This window comes from Rhipicephalus sanguineus, chromosome 3 (genome assembly GCF_013339695.2).
Source record: "Rhipicephalus sanguineus isolate Rsan-2018 chromosome 3, BIME_Rsan_1.4, whole genome shotgun sequence".
Classification (NCBI taxonomy): Eukaryota; Metazoa; Arthropoda; class Arachnida; order Ixodida; family Ixodidae; genus Rhipicephalus; species Rhipicephalus sanguineus.
In genome coordinates this window covers 114,147,683-114,173,495 of record NC_051178.1, presented here as the reverse complement: position 1 = coordinate 114,173,495, position 25,813 = coordinate 114,147,683, and the positions used below count along the sequence as shown (strand labels likewise).

At 45.6% G+C, this 25,813-nt stretch overlaps 1 protein-coding gene across 1 annotated transcript; it reads left to right on the top strand.

Moving 5' to 3' along the window:
- Positions 1–69: 69 nt before the first annotated feature.
- Positions 70–25,813, top strand: LOC119385772 (glucose dehydrogenase [FAD, quinone]). The gene is made up of 11 exons (XM_037653159.1): positions 70–250; positions 4,233–4,435; positions 5,273–5,459; positions 8,249–8,380; positions 9,207–9,331; positions 10,468–10,635; positions 15,612–15,759; positions 17,314–17,474; positions 18,309–18,486; positions 23,998–24,220; positions 25,672–25,813. Exons 1-11 carry the CDS (start codon positions 70–72, stop codon positions 25,811–25,813), a joined length of 1,848 nt encoding a protein of 615 aa, XP_037509087.1.

Sequence of the window (25,813 nt, the reverse complement as noted above, 5' to 3'; positions counted from 1 at the left end):
GAGATACTGGGCCCGCTAGCATAGTCACTTTGCAGGGTCCAGGCACGGGAACAACACTGGAGTAGGAATATGAGCGGTGACATCGACGCACTGGCCTGTGCCCTGTGCGGCCGAGGCGCTGCGCCCCAAAACCCTGTGGGTCTGCTGATTGCGCTCGTTAACCTAATAGTGCACGTACCTTTCACAGACCTCCCCGTGCTGCGGGATTACGAGCTAGGGGAGCTGCGCCAACAGTACGACTACGTAATCGGTGAGATAACGAATTAGTGTTGCTTTCATCGCTGGTCTGCCTCCAGCGAGTTCACTTCCCCAAAGTGCTCACTGCAACATTGTTAGTGGCTGTCTGTTTTCCTCGGAGCAGACAGAGGGTTCGAAAAAGGCAATCTAGGAACTTGTATGCACGGTCTTCCTACGCGATCGTGGTTGCAATTTCGATAGAACGGGATGAGTGGAGGTGTTGTGGGGCAGTGACGCGCTATAAGTAGAGTGTGTTATGGCTAGGAACACGGATAAAGAAATTATTTCTAAACGCCATCAATATTAGATCCAGTCGCACTATTGCTACATTCAAAAGCAAGCATTGGACCTCTGACTCAGATTCAGTAGACGTTACAACGATATCTCGAATGTATCATCAATGACTTCATAGAACGGCACGCGAGTCTTCGTGCGCTACGACTGCTCTGATGCTTTTCACTGGAATAGAGAGGAGCAATTCTTACCTTGACCTTGAAGTGATAACAATTGCGCCCATGAATGAACAAGCCATTCTACACCAAAATGTCGTGAGTTTTCGAATGTAATCATGTCAACACTGTCATAAGCGCATACTTCTCTGCGTAGCTGACACGACAACAAAGGGAGGGTGTCACAGGGAGGAGGAGGGGCACTATATTTCAATTTCATCGCCCCACTCATGAAACAACAACAACCTATAAAACAAAGAAACTCAAGCAATGGCTTATTCCGCACACGTTTTAAGCGACATATCGCAAAGCTCCCAAGAGCTATTTTAGAGCTTACTGACAAGTGAGCTTATACGGTGTGTATCGGCGTCCTTCGAGTCACTTCGAGCCACTTTGAGTGCGACAGTGATCGATACAACTCGTCTGCCTTATTTTCCAGCTATGCTAACGCTTGAAACAAGTAGGCACACTAGCCACCATTTCAGCGCTAACGTGAGAAGCATCCACTAATCCATGTTTTTGAGGACGGGCGCTAAAGCTGTGCTCAGACAGAACTGACAACTGAGCATTATTGGGTGTAACTGACGGGATCCGCACTTTGTGTTCAGAAGCACAATGCGTTATTATTGGGCTGTGACATTTGTAACGGTTTAGTAAATCATCACAAATGAATGTACAAGCAATCATGACCGATTGCGTAGTCAATGAGCGTGGGAAGCGTGCATGAATTCCAGTATATTATCAAATATATCTATGTCTTATCAAGCATATCTACGGAGACTGCACCAGTAGCAGAAAACGCGAGGTCTGCGCGGAACACGCAGCACAGCCACAGCGAAAGCTGAAGGAGCGGCCTTTCTAGAGCCCGTTGTAAACACTCTTGGGGCGACTACTGCAACTACAGTTGCGAGGTGCCCACTACACGATAAATCGACATAATATTGTGAAGTAGGGCAGTATTATTATTCATCATACTGCGGGGAATGTGTAATACATTCTGTGCACCTTGTAGGTCGTGTGGCTGATGACGAAGAATTATGGCTGAGCCATTTGCATTGGGTGGGAAGCCCACCCACTCGTTACGCTATTCGCAATGTGTGACGCCTGGTTGTTATTTTACTATTCTACCACGCTGTATGACACCTGTTAACGTGATTTCTTGCCCGGCATGACACCTGTATAGGGTCTTTTTGCGAAGGACTTTCGAGTGTGGCGTGGCTCTGTGGTAGGATACTCGAGTTCCACGCAGGGGGCTGTTAAGACTCGGGCCCGGCGGTTCTCGTCATCGATAGCCGGCCCCGGTCGTCGAACCCATCGCCCACCTTCTGCAGAGACGCGAAGTGTTCTAAGGGAGAACGGAGAGAGAGAACGGAGGTTTATTTACATATTTACAAGAGAGAGGGAGAGGGAATAGTTTGTACAAGTGTCTTCGGCTTATATAGCCCCGCGTCGGCTAGCACTGAGATACTCGGGAAGCGATGACAGCGGCTCCTGCCAATAAGGTGTCTTGCCGTCTCAGCGCTGCGCCCACCAGAAAAGATGAAGGGGCCACAAAATACACCTGGTGAGGAGCATGGTCGAGATCGATGTCCTATATGCGTCCGCACCTGCACCACACGATGTCAACGTACGAGTCCCACACTTTGGGAAGCCTGATCCCAGCTGATCCCAACAGCGCTCCTGTTGCAAAGGCGGCCGAAGCAGCGAAGGAAACTAGCGTGCTTCAAGTGTCGAGCTGTGACACTTGATAGTTCGCGCTCATCTTCTGCTTGTTCGTTTAGCGGTGTCCCTTGAGCTCGAGTGACTTTCGTACGCTCCGTAACATGAGCGCGGACATCACGGCGAAAGCTTGAAACATTCCTCTTCCCCTCACCACGAGAAAACTGCGCGAGCAGACAGCGGAAGGGCAAGGTTCTCCCTTCGCAAATAGAAGAAGAAGCGAGCGAGCTCGCCGACCACTTTTAAATGCGCCCGTCGCGCTCCTAGCGCCATCTCGCTGGTAATGAAGAAACGCTTATAAGCGTCTGCCGTCTCTGAGTCCGTCCAGCGGTAAAGGGTGTGTATATAACGCTCGCCGTTAGCTACGAGGAGGATCTGCGTTTCGTGGCGTAGTGGTTAGCGCCACTCGCTGCGGAGCAAGAGGTCCGTGGTTCGATTCCGCACTTGGGAAGCATTTTTCTGAATTATTTTTCTTTGGGGCTGATATATACATATATGTATATATATGTGTATATATATATATATATATATATATAGTATATATATATATATATATATATATATATATATATATATATATATATATATATATATATATATACTTATACATATATGGTGCATGACGGCGACGACAAAATCCAGCCGCGACGGTCCATATAATTCCTATCGCAATAATATATTCAAATATAAATTAAGTGTTCGACCAAATGAGCTAAACATTCGCCAGCTCACTTGTGAACGCAAAGGGTTAACACATCTGTAACCATAGGCGTGCGCAGGGATCCCCTTCAGGGGGGGGGGTGCGGTGCGTCGCAGCGGCCCCCTGCCACCTCCCCCACCCAGTGCCCTCGCCTATGTAACACAGATTATGATACAAAATTGGGTATCGTGGCAACATTAACCAGCTTCCTGACAATACCTGTACTGACTAAAAACTACGTGAACTAAGGTTGAAGGAATGTGGATGACACAGTTTTGGTTTTTTGAGTGCGTGTGGTGTACACAGCTGTTTTGAAATGATAAGTGAAGTAACGCATTTTCACTGTTGAGCGTGTGCTCAGGTCACACAACTGGATGCTTTCCTGTGCACTGAAACCGATGTTTCTAAAGCGGTGTTGATGTTCATTGTTATTACTTTGAAATACGACACGATCTTTGGAAGATACCAGCTTTTTTCTCCGTGATGAGGAAATTCACATTGCTCCGTTAGGCAGTGTGTTGCACCTCTTGTTGCCTGCTTTGCTTTTCCGTTATATATTGCGTTTCAATATGGTTGTTGCCATCGATTTCACGTGTCTTGCGTTGAAAGCAATCTGCGGCTACAATTACTACTATACAATAACGCCATCACTAATACATTCAGTGAAAAAACGTGGTTGATTATACAAACTACAATATGGCATGCAGTGTGATAGTGCATTGGGCAGACGTGTGTTTTAAAACCACACTTTGCTCAATTTCCGTATACACCTCTAGGAATTTTATTTTCCGTTACTGAGTAAGCATGCGAAGCGCATAATCGAAGAATATGCAGGAAACATGCTGTAATTGGGTACCAGGTAATCGGAAAATTGTTGACTATAATTCTGTAAGGAAACAACAACAACTAAACTGAAGCTCAATCACTTCCAGAGAGATAAGTCGTCTTGAAATGGATCGTCCTGCAGAATGACAAAGTGACAATGGAGATAAAAATTTAGAACTTCCGTGCGTTATCACTCCACTGAGAGTATTGACTATCACCCCATAAATGGGCTCCCTTTCCCCGTTTCGCTTTATACATTGGTTTTGCCCTTCTGACTGCTTGAAACGTATCACTGCGCGCAGTTGGCGGCGGATCTGCTGGCTGCGTGGTTGCTAACCGCATGTCTGCCAATCCGGACACCACTGTGCTACTGCTGGAAGCTGGCGGGCTGGAAACCGCCTCGCGACAGATACCTCTAACTGCAGCCTACAGCCTCGGTGGCCATGATGACTGGGACTATCGGACTGTGCCGCAGAGGAACTCCTGCCTTTCTTTCCACGAACAGGTGAGCCTTGTTTGCACTAGTGGCAAGAAGGTTTCATTAACGTTGCCATGCAGAAACTATATTCGACATCGACGACAATAAAAAGAAATCGGCCACCTTTCTCACACTTGATTTAAAAGAAAACGTTATGAGAAGTATAAGTGAGCCGAGTAACTACACGTTAAAAAGCTCTTCTCTGAATAAGCCACCATAGGAAGTCTCCATCACTCAAGCACTCCTACGGGCTTTGCGCGAAGCCTTTCTTGCTGGAATAAGAAATTTGACTTGTCAAATTCAGTGAAGCACAATTTGTACTTTAGGCTTTATGGTCAAGGAGGCGTTCTTTTATCCTCAGGCCAGAACCTGGTTTTCTTGAATTTCAAAGGTTGAAATGTTTTTGTGGAACATTCATGCGCAGAACTGCGCATTCGTATACATGTTCAAATCAATACAAATTTCATTCTCATGTGAAATGCGCTCTAGAAAAATGAATGCTGTATAACACGGCTACGCAATGAGTTATGGGTTTATAACTTCATTAAGGAGTCGGGTATACTTCAGAGCGTTGTCGGCGTCATTCATTTCAGGACAGCGAGTGTGTCCACAATTATATGAAAAAGCTGCATATTTCTGCAGCCCAATTTTCAGCGTGCGCTACAACCTTTGCGAACTACACGACGTTGTACAGCTTTGAATGCTGCTGGGAGAGACTTGTAGGGCAGCAAATGTTTTCTGAAGTTACACACACAACCCGTAAACCACAGACGCGGACTACACGGTTAAGAAATGACCGTAGAATCTCATTTCTTTATTGCACCAACTGATCTTTCTAAGCTTGACGTCTGTGCGTTGTTACAGTGGTGCCCTTTGTCGCGAGGCAAAGTTCTAGGCGGAAGCAGCGTATTAAATTTCATGATGTACGTGCGAGGAAATCGCCACGATTACGACCGCTGGGCCCTAACGTACGGAGCCACGGGTTGGACATATGAGGATGTTCTGCCACATTTCAAGGACATTGAGGATTTTCGTGCCGAACCAGTAGATGGTAAGTACTCTTGAAATCTACGGAGCCACTCACTCTCAGAAAGAAAGAGTATCGCTGAGCCCTGACTTGGCCCGTGTATGACTCTCTATAAAGAGACACGTTAACTCTCTCTTGGGTTCAACGACTCACCAAAAAGACTATAATGATCTCCAAAGAGAGCTCACGTGTAAGTTTCGAGATAGTAGTATAAGTGGCAAGTAATGACTTACACTGACCTTGAGCGCCTTGCACTACGGCCCCTCAAAGTCATTGCGACGGGAGGAGCGACCTTGGGAGACAGCGTAGTAGAAACATCACTCTAAAGGAGTCAAACCACTCTTTTTTAGAGTGCATGCTCTTAGGATTTCCTTTTCGTGGTCGAATACCACTGTCACAAGTTTACATTATGCATGAAACCCGCGGCGTAGCTTGCTCCTATTCTTCCGGCACGGGGCATGGGAGGGAAATAGGGTGAGAGCCGTGGGCTAACAGTGCATTGAGAGCAGCACTGAAAATAATTCGTGTTACGATGAAAAATTTGGATGTTTATTGACTTAAAGGTTATTGCCGCAGTAATGGCCATGTGACACATTTTCCATCCAGTAGTTTAGGCTGCTAAGGTTCACGGCCTGGGGGAATGGGCAAGCGCACCCCTTCCTCCTCCATAACTGACGCCGCTACATAAAACAATGTCGCTAGCAAGTAACTAATGTAGGAACTTAATTCCGCTTCGGTTCCGCAGGAGGTGCAGGTAGAGGTGGCCACCATGCCGATGCGAAACGAGTACACCTTTGTGAATGGAACACCCAACCAAAGTCGGCATAACAGCGTCGCATCGAAGCGGGAAATTCGCGATGATAGCTGTAGCTTGAGCGAAGGATCAAGTTTATATAGTTTACACCTTTGGAATTTGATAGATGACGAAAACGAGCGTGTAAGATTTCGAGCTGGAAGATGAATAAATGAATGAAATGCAAGGACAATTCTTGGCTGCTCTTGGGGATGAGATGGGAAAGGGGATTAAAGGGTGATTAACAGCTTCATATCACAGCTTCGTTCTGCTGCCTGCTTTTATTTTATTGCGAATGTAATTAGCTGAAAAATAAAGTTGTCTTGCCGCATCCGTCCTTGATAGAAGGATCGGAACCATTCTGGTTCCTTCGTGGGCTGAGCTGCGTGCATCGTCGGGTAATTGATTCCCAGTAATACCGGTATGTCGTGGTACCCACTGATGTATAATATCATGCCCTCTTCCTCGAAACAATAGAACACGTCCTGTGCAGCTGCGCTCGCTATGACGCCAAGCGATGCCAGCTCCGGATGCTTTGGACCAACTGGACACCAGATAATTTTCTGTAGACAAGATTCTAGGACCTTGGGCATGTGCTTCGAGAGCGCAGAAGGCAACTAAAGCGCTACCGAAGTACCTGAAGTCAACAAATCTGAGCGATCGCCTGTAGACTGCATGTGCTCTCCCGAAGTGAGCTCGTGAATGGGTCCATACCTCTTCTCTTCTCTTCCTCTGTCTCATCCCCTTATCTCTTCCCTCAGTGCTGGGTAGCAAACCGGACGTGCGTCTGGTTAACGTCCCTGTGTTTGCTTGCTTCTCTCTCTCTCTCCCTAATTCCTGCTTATGGTGGCACCGTGAAGATGCGTGGATAAGGAAACTGAACAATCACTTGGCTCTTCGTTTTTTAGAGCCAGCAATACGCCGATGGCAGTTGACTGAAAATTTAATATTTATTTTGTTTACGTCCCGGAATAATATCCTACTTGGTACTTGTATGTTTATTTATTTTTATTTATTTATTTTGTTACCCTCAATCGCCGAAGCTTTACAGAGGGGAGTGGGTTACAACAGGCGGAAGGATGTTCACCAGTTTCAGCGCCTGACATTTCTAATTTATTTGATTCAAACAAATAGCAATACGGAATTTCCAGATTTCACTCTATGGATCCAACTGCTGATGTTTTATTGACTCGGAATTTTGACGTAGACTGCATATCTCACGGGTGTTGCTACAGATATTGCTGCCACATAATATATGTATTAAGTGAAGAGACCGTTAAACGACCAAATCGCACACTTGTGCCCATTCACTGCAGATATCAATGCCTCCGCAGTATGTATGGAAACGCCAGACCAAGAGCACTGTACGTGTTTGGTGTTTGTATGTGGGTGTGCGTCAATGTGCTGTGTATTTGCGCTGTAATTATTTTTGGAAATGATCTACCAACTAGCCCAAGAACAAGTTCTTTTACAAGAATGGTACATTTCGTGGAATGCTGGCGACGTAAGAGCGGCTGTAAAGTAAAATGCGTACGCTTCGTGGGGCCTTCTGTACGACATAGAAACTATAGCGTTCGGTTGCTCGAGACGCCTTTTTTTAATATTACCTTGTCACTGCACACCGATGGCGTAGCTAGGGGGGGGGGGGCGAGGGGGGGAGTTCGGGGATTCCCCCACCAACTTTCCCCGGCCATATTGTTTTTTACATTTTGCACGTGTATACATACACGCACGGGTATGCATGAAGGCTAATTGAATCCCCCCCCCCCCCCCGTAAAACACTTCTGGCTACGCCCCTGCTGCCCATATTTAACGAAACGTTCCTTTGCTGGAGTCGCGCACACGTTTTCGACGTTCTTGATTGGAAGCAGCGTAAAGGTACACGCATTTTGGACACACGCCTTTGCAGACACACCAGCGAAAGGTGTTTTCAGAATCTACGGTGAGGGGTATTTAATACTGGTACCTTTTGTATGAACGAGTGCATTTCTCCGAACTTTATTCTTTTGTGAACGAGCAGAATACCACGGAGAAAGCGGCGAGGTACCCGTGGGATACCCAAATGCCAGCACTCCCTTGAACGAGCTCTTCCTCAATGCGTGCAAGGAGTCCGGCTATTCCATTGTCGACTACAACGGCGCGACACAGTCAGGTAAACCAAGGCGAAAGAGACAGCTCTTCCATGTACATTCTTTGGTGTTCACAGTGCAAAGTGACAAAACGTGCTTTTGTGTATGTGCTGCACATCGCCGCACTTTTTACCCAAACCGTGGCCCAATGCCCTCTCTATGGAGAACACACACGCTTGTACCAATCCACGTGGGAATGCCCCAAGTGGCATGGCCAACCTATAATGCTCACTCCTTCCCCCTCCCAGTGGGAAACCGTTGTTTCCGCCACATCTGTGAACGACCAGCGAAGAGTGATCGACCGGGACAGCCGCACTGTAGCAAAAAATGGGTTCCTTTTGCTGGGGCTACGTAAGCAAAGACAACAAATAAAGTTTTATACTAATATTGTTCTATGAATGAAACACCTATTAATAACATTGCGACTGTAGAGCTATCGTTGAGCATGCGAATGTCCTGGTATAATACACAACAACAGTGACGAAGCCTCAAGCAGCGACAGCCTCCGCACACGCTGGAAGTCTGCGTTGCTCAGCTCGGACCTAGAGCACCAACTCTGGGCCGTCCAACGAGCCGAGGAAGCCGCCAAGAGCCAGCAAGCCTTGACCGAAGCCTAGGCGGGGTGCAGGTTCATCCCACCAATTCACAGGGCACTTAATTAACTTCTCTGGTCTGATCTGAATAACAAGAATGATCGACCCTCTTCTTGGGACGAAAGTACAAGGATATCAAAACTCTAATAGAACAGTACTAGCCAATTCAATTTAAATAATAATGCATAGCTTATATTTCCTAAACATGTTTGACCTATCATTTTTTTCTCTCGTGCATTCACTTTCTCGTGAGCAGGTTGCTCTCGCCTGCAGGCAAACGTTGCGAATGGAGAGCGAGTTAGCGCAAGCAAGTCGTTCATACAGCCCGTGCTGAAAAAGCGGAACAATCTCGACGTGGCGCTGTTCAGCCAAGTCACAAAGGTGTGTGCGACGGAAACATTCTATTACTCGTACATTGTCGAACGATAGAAGGGAAACTTTTTTCGAGGGGCTCGTTTCTTTGTTGGACACAGCAAGATGAATCCAACAGACAATTAGGCCAGGAAAAGCATAGGTGCCAATAATTGTTGTCATTAACTGTAGTTTAGTAATAAGGAAGCAAATTAAAATTAATTAAAGTGGACTTTAATTGTCTGCGAGATTCATTTTCTAGACTGTCGAACAACACAAGCGCTATTTTACAGCGCGAAATGAAGCAGTAGGCCAAACATACAGCCCACAGCTTTGCAGTTCCGTGGAATGCATCTCGCTGAACCTCATTGTTCTTTTAGCGTATCGCCTGACGAAAAAAAATAAGAAAATTGTCTCGTAGGCTCCACATGGAACGCTTTACATCAGTGGTTAGTGTTTAATTATTGGACAGAAAGTGAAGTACTGAACAGTGCAATGCGAGGAGGCTATTGACCCAAATTACCTGGCGTTATCACTCGTCCAAGATGGGGCCCTTTTACCTTAGCGATTTGTGTTGATGTGTGTGGTGTTTCCTTGTCGTCTTGATCTTGCTTTCTTTTGCTTAATTATTTCTGATTATTCTTATTGAGATTTCTGGGATAACTGCTCAACTAAAGAGGCCAACTCTTCTATATCACCCCATTTAGGATTACTCAGCAATGACCATGCGTGGTTGTTGCGAACCAGGACATGTTTGTTATCATCTCTCTTTGTATTTCCATCTCTCTCTTTAAGACGCGGGTATTACTATGGTTCTGTATGAAAAAGAACACATAAATTCAGTTTCGAGCGATCGTGGAGTTGCAAAACACACATTTGACGCTCAGAAATGTCCATTGAGGCAGGTTGTTGAAACGGACAGCCCAACAGTCCAAACAGTGACCTCCGCGCAAACAACTTTGCACGTAGCTTATTTGAAACACTTCTTTTGTTTTAGAACGAGCGAGTACACATTGCATGGCTGTGACAAATATAAACGTTGTTGTCCTAGACATCGTTTCTGTCTATGTTGTTCTTTTACTGCTTTCCCGTCCTTCGAACTGTTCTTAAAGTCAGTTTTTTAAAGCAACATTTGAAGCAACGTGCCACGTCATTCTGGGACGCAGATCAACTTCGAAGGCTCCCGTGCGGTGGGCGTGACGTTCACAAGATACGGGACGTCGCAGAACGTGTCCGCTGCACGAGAAGTGGTCCTATCCGCTGGCACCGTGGGATCTGCTCAGCTTCTTTTGCTGTCGGGTGTGGGGCCCAGAGAAGACTTGGAACGGCTACAGGTCGGGCTTTTTACACCACTTTTGACGACACACCACGAAGGCGTTGAGGACTTAGCTACGCCAGTGAGGTGTTGGCTCTTGCATGATTTCTCACGTCAATGCACGTTTCGAATAGCTAACCAATGAAGAATAACCAGATACCTTAGGATGAAAACACAATTTTATGTAGGCGCAGGTAATGACATTGTGAGTTGCTGAGCAGTGAGAACTAGTCGGCACGGTTCAAGGGAGTGTCATACTCGAATGGTTAGCAGACGTTAACAAATTACAAAAAAATCCGGCAGATCCCACGCACTGTGGGACTCGATGGAATGCGAAGCAGCAAGCAAAGAGCTGCACACACCGCGTTGTTGGTCTGTGAGCCAAATGAAATCATTCATGCCATGGCATCTAGTTCACCATATATCGTATGTTTGCCGTACACGCATGCATGCACAATCTGGTATATACCATGCTTATGAAAAGTATATTCTGGTGTATACAATGCATGACCTGTCATTTATGTTCATCACGCACTCTTGCATGCCGTACACTTTTTTGGTATATGTCCAGTTAACACAACGGCCGGAAGCGCACCATGAAAGTATCATGTAAGTCATACCCTACATGACATGCATATACCATGATTCGCATGCTAGGACATGTAATTTATGTTCGTCATACAGTCACATCGCGCAATACCAATTTTGGTGTATATCAAACGAGCGAAATGGCCGCGAGCGCACCACGAGTGTGGCATGTAAATTATGCCACACATGACATGCACGTCATAGTTTTGATGTTTCCACCTGGCACTTATGTTCGTCATACAGTCACACCGAGCAATACGAATTTTAACGTACATTAAGCGAGCGAAAAGGGCGCGAGTGCACCATGCGCGTGGAATGTAAATCATGTCCTACACGACTTGCATGTCATGATTTTCATGTTACCACCTCTCATTTGCGTTCGTCATACAGTCGCGTCGCACAATACCAATTTTGGTGTATATCAAGCTTGCGAAACGGCAGCGAATGCACCATGAGCGTGACATGTAAATCATGACATACGTGACATGCATATCATGGTTTTCATGTTACGACCTGTTATTCATGTTTCTCACACAGTCACATCGCAAGATAACAGTTTTGGTGTATATCAGGCGAGCGAAACGGCCGCGAGTGCACTGTGAGCATGGCATGTAAATCATGCCGTAAATGACATGCATATTATGATTTTCAAGTTACCAGGTGTCATTTACGTTTGTTATACAGTCACGTCACGCAGTGTCACATAGTGGAGAGGGGGATGTGGAGAGGGGAAGGGGAGAGGGTGAGTGGAGAGGAGGTGTGTGGAGAGGGTATGCGCATGCGCAGTAAGGGTGGTCACGCCGCACACCACCACCACCGGATTGCGCTCCGCCTTAAGATACTTCGCATCTAAAATGCAAATATGACATGTAAACATACATGACATGCATGTAGTGGTTTCCATGTTACCACCTGTTATTCATGTTCCTCACACAGTCACATCGCGCAATACCAATTTTGGCGTTTATCAATCTAGCGAAACGGCCACGAGTGCGCCATGAACGTGGCATGTAAATAATGTCGGTCATGGCATACATGTCATCATTTTCATGTTACGGCCTTTCATTAACGTTCGTCGTACAGTCGCGTCGCGCAATACCAATTTTGGTGTATATCAAGCTAGCGAAACGGCCGCGAATACACCATGAGCTTGGCATGTAAATCATGACAGGCATGTCATGGTTTTCATGTTACCAACTGTTATTCATGTCCTTCATGCAGTGACATCGCGCTATATCAATTTTGGTGTATATCAATCTAGCGAAACGGCTGCCAGTGCACCATGAGCGTGGCATGTAAATCATGTTGTACATGATATGCAGGTCACGATTTACGTGTTACCACGTGTCAGCTATGTTCGTCATACAGGAATGTCTCGTCATAAAAGTTTTCGTACATATCCATGCATTTAAATGGCCGCTAGCGACCCGAGACCATGTCATGCAAATCATGCTGCAAATTGGCATGCGTGTCATGATTTGCATGTTAGGACCTGTCATTATGTTCGTCATGAACTCTTGTCATGCCGTGCCAATTTTGGTATATATGAAGTTAACAGAACGGCCGCAAGAGCCCAAAGGCCGTGGAATGTCGATAATGCTTTTCATGAGATGCGTGTCATGATTTTCACGTTATGACCTGTCATTTATGTTTGTGATACGGCCATGTTATGCTATACCAATTTTGGTATACATGCGATTAACGAAACGGCCAGGAGAGCACAAAGTCGTAGGCGTCTAGATAGATAGATAGATAGATAGATAGATAGATAGATAGATAGATAGATAGATAGATAGATAGATAGATAGATAGATAGATAGATAGATAGATAGATAGATAGATAGATAGATAGATAGATACGCTCAAAGTCGCAGAACTTCGCTAAGAAATGCTTCGCATTTAAAAAAAGGTCTCACGCTACATGTAGCACGTTTTCATTTGTTGAGCAAAATGTTTGCCTGCTCAGGGGCAGGCTGCATTAAGACGAGAAGTCGAATTTTAATTTTTAGCTAATTAACCAAATGTCATTGCTTAATCTTCAAAATAATTTCTTCGCGACACTTATTGCAGTTTCCGAATTGAAACCTCTGACTTCCAAATTCATGCCCACCTAATTTGATAATGAGTATGACACACGCTTTTAGATACGAGTTCTCAAAGTTCAGGACATAATATATTGGTGCTTCAGCAATTTTTCAGCCTTACAGCATAAAAAATTGGCCGCGTATCTGCGTGCTTCGCTGCAAATGTCGTCTAAAGACGATAGAAGAGGCGCTGCGTGAGATATGAACGCCATCTGGCAATACGTCGGGAAACGTGAATGCTGTGTTGCGGGCTGGTAGTCCCGGCGCAGCAGCAGGCGAAGACCGGCGGTGACGAACGCGACCGGCGGGGACGCCAGCCAGCCCGAACACGCGGTTTGGCGCGAAGCGCCGAAGCACAAGAAACGTCCGCACTCAACGAGTACTCTCCACACACTCTTTTATATTCACGTCGCCTGGGTAAAGCCGGAATACCAGAGCGGCGCCCCATGGCACTCGTACTGTGCAATACTGAACCGAAACCGAAACACAACAATGAGCTCGTGCAGAGGGCACGGAGGAAGCCAAGTTTCGGTGCAGTCGCATTTTCAGCGCAGCTTAAGAAACTAGGGTGTCTAGAATTGCGCATGTATGTATTTTCTATTAAAGGAACACACCACCTAATAGTTACCTAGTGATGTTGCGCCTCAGATATGCGTAATGTTTGCTTTTTGATCAACAATGTACACAAGTATGAACCTAGTCAGCCGTTTACGATGGCTGGCCCTTGGGCAAGTGGTTCAACTTTGGCCGAGTGGCTGAATCGAGGGACGTGCCGACAAACAGAAAGACAGACAGAAAGACAGACCAAAATTTCTGCGTTTAAGTTCCCCAAGAAAGACTATCGTCTTTAAAAGACGTTTTGATGAAGGAACGTATGTGGAAACAACCTGAATTTCCACAGAAAGTTCGAGGGCGCTTATCACAAAACTGATGTCGTTATTTCAAAATTTATTTCGTGGGGATCTGCCTTGTAAAATGAAGGTTTGAGTTTTCATAAATCAATATGCATTCTAAAGAAAGATATTTTGCCCTAAGGGCTTTCTCCGACTCAGACTCAACATAATATTGCTCAGTCGGGCTCACTCGGACTGACACTCGTCAGAATATTACTCACCCAGACTCACTCATACTCAGACTCGCCGGTCGAACTGAGTCTGAGTGAGCCTAAGTGAGTCGACTCATGAGTGTGATTACCGACCTATGCATAGACGCTAGGAGTTTTTGAGCTCATAGGACTGGCGAATCTTGGTTTCGTTTAACCATACAGCTTGCCTGTAAAGCACGGTTTTTTTTTTTGCTCCGATTTTTGTCGCGGAAAGAATAACAAAGTATTTTCAGAAACGGCACAACCAGGAGAGCTGCACTAAAGCTTCATATTTTGTTTTGTTTACCTCTGTTTCTTTTCTTGATCCGAACGATAATAATTGTTCGGGTTGAACGTCCCAAAACCACAATATGATTATGAGGGACGCCGTAGTGGGGGGCTCCGGAAATTTCGACCCCCTGGAGTTCCTTAACGCGCCTCTAAATCTAAGTACACGGGCCTCAATCATTTGCGCGTCCATCGAAAATGCGGCCGCAATTCGAACCCTCGCCCTTCGGGTGAGCAGTCGAGCATCATAACCAATACACTACCGCGGCGAGTGTTTGTTCCAAAGAAGTCCCCATTTCGCTGCTTATACATATTGGTACATTATATATAAGATGATTATTTTAGAAATCACCTATTTCATTGGGCTATTGTTACAAAGTATCCGATTTTAATGCGGGTTGCTGCAAAAACATTCGAGAAAGATAAAGATCTAATGGCCTGTCCCGTTGTTCGATGTGCAACTCAAATAAGCAAGAATGAATAAGAAATAACGAAAACCGCGAAGTGCTATACAAGGAGAAAGGGCTTGCGCCTATAAAACGTTAAAAAGTCTACTTACCATGCGGCCGGCCACACGGAACTAGCGAAGGTTTGCAGAGGTTATATAGGTTTATTACCACTTACCCATTGGCACATGTTGAAATGACCACCCGAAACGTCAAACTGTTCTGACTTCAGCAGTATGCAGTCTCTCATTGCCTGGAATTTCGCGGAATGTCGCGGCATTTGTTATTTCTCATTTATTTTTTTAAGCATTGTACATCAAAAAAAAAAAAACGGAGAGGGCCATTAAAATGTCGTCCTTCCTGAATATTTTGCCGCAAACCGCATTAAAATAGGATAATCTTTAACAAAAAAAAAACAGCTAAATGAAATATGTCTGCTCTAAATTAATCACCCTGTACTTTGTACGCCGCTGCGACGGCTTATTATTATGTGTTGTCTGTGCAGATCCCTGTGGTGGCTGATCTTCCCGTAGGGCGCAGCGTACAAGATCACGCCTTTCTATTGGCGGCTGTACCTGTCATAACCGACTGGCAGGTGGGGGTGTCACTCTTCACCTTGCAAGACATTGCGCAATACGACACCACCAGAAGCGGTGAGGCCACGTTTGAAGCGAAGCCGACGGATGAGATTCATTTGTAGATTACTCGAAATTGTAACCTCATGGGAAAAGGAAAGAGGCAAATACACGAAATGCCGGGTGATGCGCATAAATATTATTAACTACTAAGGTTGATAAATGCGACGTTTAATGCCGAAAGAAGAAGTTCCTCCTCAAGCGCAATAAATGTTGTCTTGAAGAAGACCTTTTTTTTTAAAAAAGTCAGATGCTTACCTACGACATAAAGCTTGTGAAGCATGCATGTAATGCTGCCGAAGAGACTGCTCTCCTTAAGGTTTTCTCCCACGGCTGCCTGTGACCCGCTGAAAGAAGAGCATCGGTAATGTCCCGCGCCTGATCGCGATTCCTGTGGCAACGCACGAAGCGCTATCTATCTATCTATCTATCTATCTATCTATCTATCTATCTATCTATCTATCTATCTATCTATCTATCTATCTATCTATCTATCTATCTATCTATCTATCTATCTATCTATCTATCTATCTATCTATCTATCTATCTATCTATCTATCTATCTATCTATCTATCTATCTATCTATCTATCTATCTATCTATCTATCTATCTATCTATCTATCTATCTATCTATGCGTGTGTGCGTGCGCGCGTGTTTCTAGTCATGTGGGGAGGGTCGAAACCTTTGGAAAATTATGTGTACGTGTTGTCTTCTTTTTTGTGCAGTTTGTTATGCTCTATGGAGGTGGTTATGTGTCCCAGCTATCACGCAGCACGGTTTAAAAAAAAGAGGAACGTCGTTATGCGAAGCACATCTAGTGCATATTGTTCCCAGTATACTGTAGTAGCCACTACTAATGTTTACGTTAATGAGGTTTATTTATTTAATCCTAATTATGTTTCTAACTCCACAAATACTCACATCATCATTAAAATGTCAGTGAGGGATATGCAGGCGTGTTCAAATGACATATAACTGCGCTATTTTCAGCAACGTACTAATTGCGTGCTCGCTTTCCTTTGGCTACTAAACGAAACCCCTCGAAATCTGAAAATTGACACGTGACTAGACTGCAGCGCGCATCAGGAAGCAGCGCCCTCAAACCGGCTCACTGTGAGGAAGCAAGTCAAGACTACGCTGCCACCCCCATAAGGTGGGAGCGTGTTTTTTATTTTCTATTTTCTTCTTCGGCGGCTTTCTTTATAGCCGGAAAAAACGAACACGTAATTAGTACGTTGCTGTAAATAGAGCAGTTAGATGTCATTTGAGCATGGCTATACATATAATTCATTGACATTTTAATGATTAGGTGAGTACTTGTCGAGTTAGAAACATGATTAGGAATAATTAAGTGAACCGCATCAACGAAAAAATTGGTAGTGTCTACTACAGTATACTGGAAACAATATGCACTGGGTGTGCTTCGCGTTAGAACGTTCCTCCTTTTTTTTTAAATCATGCTGCGTAGTAGCTGGTTCGCCCTGTCTGTGTTTGGCTTGCGGCAGGCTGATGGGGTAGCACTACACAGACCCTTCTTATTGCTTCTTCTTTGCTTGCGTAACCGCACCAGGCGTCATCTCCATACCGACAGCTATTGAGGCTGTCCAGTTTATTGGCACCCAGTACGCGCTGGGTCTCGACTCACCCGACGTTGAAGTGGCCATCGTTTCGTCCCAACCGGCTACGCAACTTGCAAGAGTCGAAATGCTCAACTTGGGCATGTTGCCAGAGGTGAGCTGTGCGCGCCTTTCGCATAGAGGTAGTCATGAAGGCTCGATTTCGTGCCTGCAAAAAATTCAAAAAAAAAAAGATTGATCCACTCGGATCTCGATAATATTTTCGCTCGTTGCAAAGGAGGGGCCTCGTCCTTGGTACCTCTGCATGTGACGTGGTAATGGCATGCCAAGGTTTATTGTCCAATTAACATGGGAAGATGGAGACAACTAGCGCTCGTCCTGTGTTTTCTGTTTCTGTGTTTTCAAGCTGCACAATATATGCTGACGTACCAGCCCGGATTAAGATCGCGTTGTTTATTGGCCACTTACCCCTCCCTCCCCTACGGGGTCGGATGGCTTGTCTAAGATCTGTGGTTTTACGCTGCAAAACTATAAGGTGTAATCATGAAACGCGCCGTAGAGTGCAACTTCCGAATAATTACGGCCCTTCAATTATGACCATGTGGCGTTCCTAAACACGCACCTAAATCAAAGCACACTCGCGCAAGAATGAGCACGTGCCCAGCGGTATACACCGAATGACTAAACCGTAGAAGCCGCCGAATATAACTAGTCTGTACACCCAGCAGTAAAAGTGTACGGGCGTTGATTTCTCCTCTGTTAATGAATGACGCTTCTAAGCTATCGGGCATTCTTATAAGTATCAAAGCCCCTACAGAATGAAACATCTGATTGGAGGCTATGCTCGCAGACAGAGAGGAAATACAGCTTTCTCGAAAATTTTGCGTCCCGCAAAATATTGCTGGAGGGAGTACAATTTGTTGCCCGGCGTCAACCTCTTACCTTTTCTTCTTTGATTTTCGCTTTCTTGATGGATTTTAATTTGCAGGCTTACGACACCTTTTTTGGACCCAGAAACAACGTGCCCGGTTTCAGGGTGGTCGTGTTCCACACCCAGCCAAAGTCCCGCGGACGCATCGCGCTGCGTTCGTCTGACCCGACTGACTATCCGGAGATCGATCTGCGCATGCTCGAACACCCCGACGATGCCAAAGCTGCTGCTGAAGGTATGCGGCTTGCACGCGAGGACTAAGAAACTGGGGGATGCACCCTTGAGATGCGGAAACATGCTGTGGGGAAGAAATTATGAGGAGCGGCGGTTGAAGTATATTCGCTCAAAAATAGCTACCTCAGAACGCACGAAAGTTTAGCTTGGATGAGTTACCAAACGCTAATTAACGGCAGCATGCATCGTGCGCATACGAGATAAAGAAAAAAAGAAGAGCACAGCTTGAACTAAGTCGCCAAAGGCTGGATCACAGCAGAGCTGATCCTGGCTAGGCTAGGCTTTCACCCTCTCACCTTTCTCTTTGCAACTCATTGCTGTACTATACTAAACATGGCTTTCTATTTCTTTCTCTCTCTGTATAATTACTTGTCTTTCTATCTTTTCCTTTCCCCCCTTTATTTCTATTTCTCTCTTTCACTTTCTATCTCTTTCATTCTCTCTCTCTCTCTGTACTTGTTCTCCCATCTTCGTTTTCCTCCTCGTTATTATCACTTCCCTTTCCCACACCCTTGCTACACTATACTATACAAGGCTAGGGTTATGCTATGCTAGCGTGCCTGAATAGCCAAGTGGTTAGGACGCTCGCCTTCGCATCTAGGCTACGCGGATTCGAATGTCGCCTCGCCGAGAAACTTTTTCGCCAAGAATTTTTCTCTTTCTCTTTCTCTCTTTCTTTCTCTCGCTCGGTACTCTTTCTTTCGCCCGTCAGAGTTATTTCATCCCACGCCGGACGTATCGGCGCACGTGTTCTGAGAGTGAAGAAGAAGAGGAGAAAAAACCGCGCGAGCAGACAGCGGAAGCGCAAGCTTCTCCCATGCGCAAATATAAGAAGCGAGCGAGCTCGCCAACGACTTTTAAATGCGCCCGTCGGGCTCCTAGCGCCATCTCGCTGGTAATGAAGAAACGCTTATTATCGCCTGCTGTCTCCGAGTCCGTCCAGCGCTAAAGGGTGTGTATATAACGCTCGCCGTTAGCTACGTGGAGGATCTGCGTTTCGTGGCGTAGAGGTGTGTCAATCCCAGCCCCCCATTTCTGACATCGCTTTCTGTTCTTACGCAATGTACAGGACCCTTTTCTGCGCACTGTGTGCCAGCTTCGCCTGTGCAAACGGTTGCCGAACATTGTTGTATCCACGAAATATTTGCCTGGAAGCTTACATGGATTTTTAAAAGAAGTAGTTTTAGCTAGTGATTTTTTGTCCGCTCGCTTTTCTCTCGATTATCTTTCCACTGTGACACGGAAGAAATTGTACAAAGACCTTTGTGACGTTGTACTACCTGTACCGCTGTATAGAACCATGTACCCTGAGGGTCGATGGAGAAATGTACTAAAAAGGGTCAAAAGAATGATGGTACCTGCAGGAATGAAAACATTCTTCTTTCAACTACATTCAGGTACACTTCCTGTCAAACCTTGGCTGGAGGAAAAAGGCATGTTTGTGCCATGGGGAACCGATTGCTTAATATGCAGAAAAGTAGAAACAATAGACCACATGTTCCTCGACTGCTGGGACGCTGTGTTTTTATGGGACGTACTGCAGCGTACCATCAAAAAAGATTTCCCCTTAGACCCCCCTGGAATTCGATATCTCTCTGTTGAAAGTGATGACGGGACACCTTTTGATCTGATAATGTTGATTGCACTCCACAGCATATGGAAGTGCAGGATGGCCATACGGCACGCTGATGCGGACGCCCGTCCGGCGCGTCAATACTTCAAAGAAAGCGTAACCCGTTTTGTTGAAGAACAAAAACTTCTTGAAGATGTTCCTGATTGGTTAGATCGTGTAGAGCTTCTTTTGCAAATGAAGGAGGTTTAGAGCGTCCTCATTAGTCCCAGTATGGCCTTTCCTTTTTTTTTTCCTGTCGATCCCTCTCCCTTTTTACGCAACCAGTGTTTGTATTGTAAATAGCGTTTCTTCTTGTTTTTGTTTGTTTCTTGTCAAAAGCAGGCAATAAAGAAAAAAAAAAGCGTTTCGTGGCGTAGTGGATAGCGCCGCTCGCTGCAGAACAAGAGGTCCCTGGTTCGATTCCGCGCTTCGGAAGCATTTTTCAGAATTATTTTTCTTTGGGGCTTTTATATATATATACATACTTATACATATACGGTGCATGACGGCGGCGACGGCGACGGCGACGGCAAAATCCAGCCGAGACTGTCCATATAATTGCTATCGCAATAAAAGGACGAAGAGACAGCGTGCCGGTTCGAGATGATGGTAATTTTCTATCTGCGACACACGGCAAGCCCGGTGCATAACAGCGCTGCTGTAGAAAACAATATTTAGAATGTCTACAGGAGTTTTCACAGTCGTACACCATTAATGGCGTCAGCTGAATGCGAAACGTGCATTGTCGGCAGTTATTTCTAGATGCAGTCCTTTTTTTTAAATGAGCATTTAAGAATTCAGACATTTCTGTGAAGATTCAATCAATTGAATCTTCACAGAGATATCTGGCTTCCATGGATGTATTTCCGTGGATGTATTGAAGGCCGTACCAAAACGAAACAAAGAAACGGTGTCCTCCAGTTTCCACAGTGTACTTCCAATGACCAAACCTTTCATTTCAGTGTTTATAACGAAAGAAAGAAAGAAAGAAAGAAAGAAAGAAAGAAAGAAAGAAAGAAAGAGAGAGAGAAAGAAAGAAAGAAAGAAAGAAAGAAAGAAAGAAAGAAAGAAAGAAAGAAAGAAAGAAAGAAAGAAAGAAAGAAAGAAAGAAAGAAAGAAAGAAAGAAAGAAACTGCAATACACACGCGTTCGGCCAAGCGTCCTTGCAACTTCGTTTATAGAGCGATAACGAGCCTCAGATTTGTACAAAACGATGTTCCGGGTTTCAATCGCATAAAAAATTACCTGTGATTACTACTTATAAAGTTCTCCATCAATTCTCTCCTATTTTTTAGGCTTTTTTTTTGAAAGCAATAGAACGAGCAGGCGTCCACTGTAATACCACGTCTTCGTGCTCACGAGCATGCAAGCCAAAGCCTGGAGGGTGTGCCTAGGTTTACCGAAAAATACATCGACAGTAGGGACCTTGACAGAAAGCAAACGTCTCTCGGCTGCCCTGCTAATGAAGCAAGAGTTCCTCCGAGTCTGTCTGCGTTTTGCGGCAAGGGTACAAGATCACCCACTTGCTTCAGTCAGCATTTCTGAGGTGCGAATGTTACTCCCCCCGACGTATGAAAAGCCGTCGATATTGACGGGGCCTCCATGGCAGCTTCCTCCCTGGACGATAGTCACGACAGTGCCGGGGTTCAAGAGCAAGAGAAACACACCTGGGCCGGCGTTGACATACTTCGCTCTAGAACACATCAACACCAACTATAGAACCCGCCGTCACGTTTATACAGATGGGTCTGTCACAGATGGATCATCTGCTATAGGCGTGTGGATACCGTCGGCGAATGTCACCATCACAGCCGTTCTCAGCCACCGCACATCCGCCGCTGCCACTGAGCTGGCTGCATTGCGGAGGGCGCTTGCATATATTAAAGATCAGAGACCCGACTCTTGGGTGATATTCTCCGACTCACGAGCCGCACTGCAGTCCCTGAAATCTCCACGTACGCAAGACCAACTAGTCCTAGACATCAGGCGCCTAGGCAATAATGCTCATGAACTACACCACGATGTAGTGCTGCAGTGGCTGCCTGCTCACTGCGGCATCGAAGGGAATGTTCGAGCTGACTCCGCTGCCAGAGCTGCGCATGACACAGCATCTGAGGAAATTGAAATCCCTTTTTCAAGACAAGACGCAGCGTTTCTGGTGTCTGCGTTCGCGCGTAATCTGCAGAGAACAATATGGAGCGATGCCAACAACCAGTACGGACCGCTGCACAGAATAGACCCGACGTGTAGCTTTCATATGCCACAGGGATTAACCAGACAAGATGAAACTTGCATTCACCGGCTGAGACTCGACGTTGCCTATACGAAATACTTCAAGCACAAGATCAGGCAGTCGGACTCACCCACGTGCACCACATGTAACACTCGGGAAGACCTAAGGCACGTACTCTGCGACTGTTCCCGTTACGACGCAGAACGACGGATTCTGAAGGAGGCACTTCATTTGCAACGCGGCTCGAGCTTGGAGCTGCGGCACCTTCTCGGCCCGTGGCAAGACAGCAGTTGTGCGATGCGCAGCACAAAAGCGCTGTTGGCGTTTTTGAAGAACACTCAGCTCAGCCAAAACCTGTGAAGGACTCTTGTTATGTATATATGTGTGTTTGTGACTGTATGTACTATTTGTGTGTATATGGTGTATATGTGATCATTGTATATACCATAATCACCCGACACCTGGAGTAGCAAGCCAGGCGACAAACCAGGCTAACCTCTCCGGGCATTTCATTAAAGAATCTTATCTCTCTCTCACGTCTTCGTAGAGTCATGTTTATGCGAATTCCACCGCACACGCTTACAAGTCTTCTATAGCATATTGCTGCGCTTACCACGGACAATAATGTATAATTATAGTAGAGTGCATGGCGATAAATGTGCCCCGCGCACTTTCTGATTGCCAGCGCACACTTGAGTGTCTCGAAATAACCAGGGGCGGATGCGAGCGAGCTGAAACACATGTTCAACGGCTGGACAAGTGACACTGAAAAGTTATCCTACCTTAATCCTTCCAGGTATTTTTTTTCCTTTGTTACCTGTCGTGCATTACAATATCACTCGTTTCTTTTTATTTTCAGTGTTTCTTTTACAGTTGCACTGTTATGTGCTAGAATCACGTTACTCGACTAGCAAAAATGGAATCGAGCAGATTGAAACACACAGTGAAATATTATTTCTGCTGTCAAGTATAATTCCGCTTGAGGCACCTTACTCCTGTTTATAAAACCTTTATTCTATTACCCCTGATGTAATACCGTCATGCTGGCGGCCTTTAGGGGTAGTTTGAATTAATAGCGTAAATAAATGTATGCATACTAGACCACATTTCCAGGGAACTTGCACAAAAAAAGAACCTTCGGCTTAAGAATGAATGATGCGTCAAAGCGAAAGACGGTATGGATCAAGGGCTCATCTCGGCACACTTGGCGACTCCAGGTGTAGCATGCGATGGTTTATCGGAGAGCTGCCAGTCCGAAAAAACACCACGTAAAAACACCACGCCAGCTGACGAAAAGAGTTCCACAATCGCCGACATGGCTACCAGGGGCGCTGGCTAACACTCCCTGGATTACACACGGAGTAATACCCAATAGAGTGGATGGGAAAACGACCACCGCTGAAACTCAAATGATAGAGAAACGGAGGCGTCAAACCAAGGTTGTTGGTTCGGTCCCTACCTGCGGCAACTTGATTTACCATCCACTTTAGTATCTTTCCATTGATGTCATAATTACTACACTACAGTTAAAAACTACAAATAATCTCCCGTACGCCTCCCTGGGCTCGATTATCTGTTGGTTTAATAAAATTTTGATATGACAAGACGTATGACTCCTTGATGTGCTGAAGGCTTCAAACGAAAGCGCGCTGCTTTTATACTCACAGGCACAAAGATCTTTATCGATAGCATTCTCAGCACAAAGGCCATGAAGAGTATCGGCGCAAGGCCCTGGGATGTGACCTATCCACCTTGCGCTGACGCGGGACCAAGGTGGAGCATTGAGTACATCGAGTGCCTGTTCCGCTATCTGGGGAACCCCGGAATGCACACCTGTTGCTCAGCGCCCGTGGGTTCGCATTCAGACGCTGTCGTGGACGAACGCCTCAGGTGAGTGAGCAAGACGGTTAGATGGCGTACGCAAATGCCTGAAATGGTTCAAGTGCCACGGCAAGTGACAGATACGCCGTTTGTTCACGTCTTACGTCGTATGTGCTGCTTGCTATGTTTAAGGTCAGCTAACTGTACCCGAGCTTAGAATACAATCCTCACTAAGCTTACGGAGAGGAGGACAGGAATTATGTAATAAGAAGATGATGTTGGTGAAGCAGCGTGCGGAATACGCATTCGCACACACATGAATACGCAAACACAAGCGCTGGACTGTAGCTGAGTTGCAGTCTAGCGCTTGTGTCTGCGTATTTCTCATGTTTGTGGGAATGTGTCTTTTGTGCGCTGCTCAATGAATATTACGGCTTACCAACCAGCCCTTTAGTATTTATCAAACATTATGTAGAAGGCACCTGCTTGTAAATCCAATTACTCTCTTTGGTAGCTTAGCGGCTCTACTACTGCGCAGCCGCCCTCGAGGACGCGGGTTCCATTTCTCGCCACGGTGGCTGCATTCAGATAGACGCCCAATACCACATGTCTGCCTAAATCTATATACACTATGGGTACTGAAACACCTGTGTATATAGATTTAGGCGCGCGTTAGAGAACCCCAGCTAGTTTTTTTTTTCTCGAAAGTTTGCCCTTAGGCATAATAGTTAATGTGCAGTACCCCGCTACGGCGTGCATGTGCATGAGGCACGCCACAGTGGGTACTCCTAATAAACTCCTGTGGTTGTGCCGTGTCGTTGTTTTAGCACGTAAATTCTCAGTTTTTTCAATGCGTTTTCCTGAATTGTTTGACGCCTGAACTTCTCGGTATTTATTTAATTAGCTCGGAGATTGACTATTTAGGCATAATAATATTCTGTGGATTGATAAGTTATAGAAGGACAAGTTGTGTGTCCTGCTTAAGGGACAAGTCATCACCAAAAAAGAAAAAAAAACGATGAAACGATACTTTTTTCTGATGTTTGAAAGCCCCTCAACTACCCTCGACTTTTCAACACGCGATTTACCATGCTCTCGGCAAACCTCCTGCCAAAGATGAAGGAAGGCTTATATAAAAAATATTGTCATCCATTCGTCTGTAGCACGAAGCTACAGGGAACCTGATGAGGGGTTCTTAGAAGCAAGCAAACAAGTTGTGTTTCCTGTCGTGGGTTGGATAGCCACATTTCCTGCTTTCTGCTTGTGCTGTGTATCTACCAGGATTTTATCCTTTCGGTGTTTTTGATTCCTGCTGGATATTCACAGCGGGGTCCAAACAATAAACTTCAGTTGTTAATTCAGTGCCAGTGCCTCATACTTCCTTTCTGCGTACTTTTGAAGTGCGCGCTGTTTTTACTTTTTGATGATCAGCCAACTGGCTCGTGATGTGTCATTCAATCGTAGATCAACTCGCGTATGAAGCTTCGCTATGCGTGACAGTGCAACTGCATTACACGCAGGGTCCGAGGAAACGTGGTGGGTCTGCGAGTGGCCGACGCCTCCGTGATGCCTGAAATTGTGAGCGGGAACACTCATGCACCCGCCATGATGATTGGCAGCAAAGCGGCTGCCATGATTATGGAAGACAACGACCATGAGTGA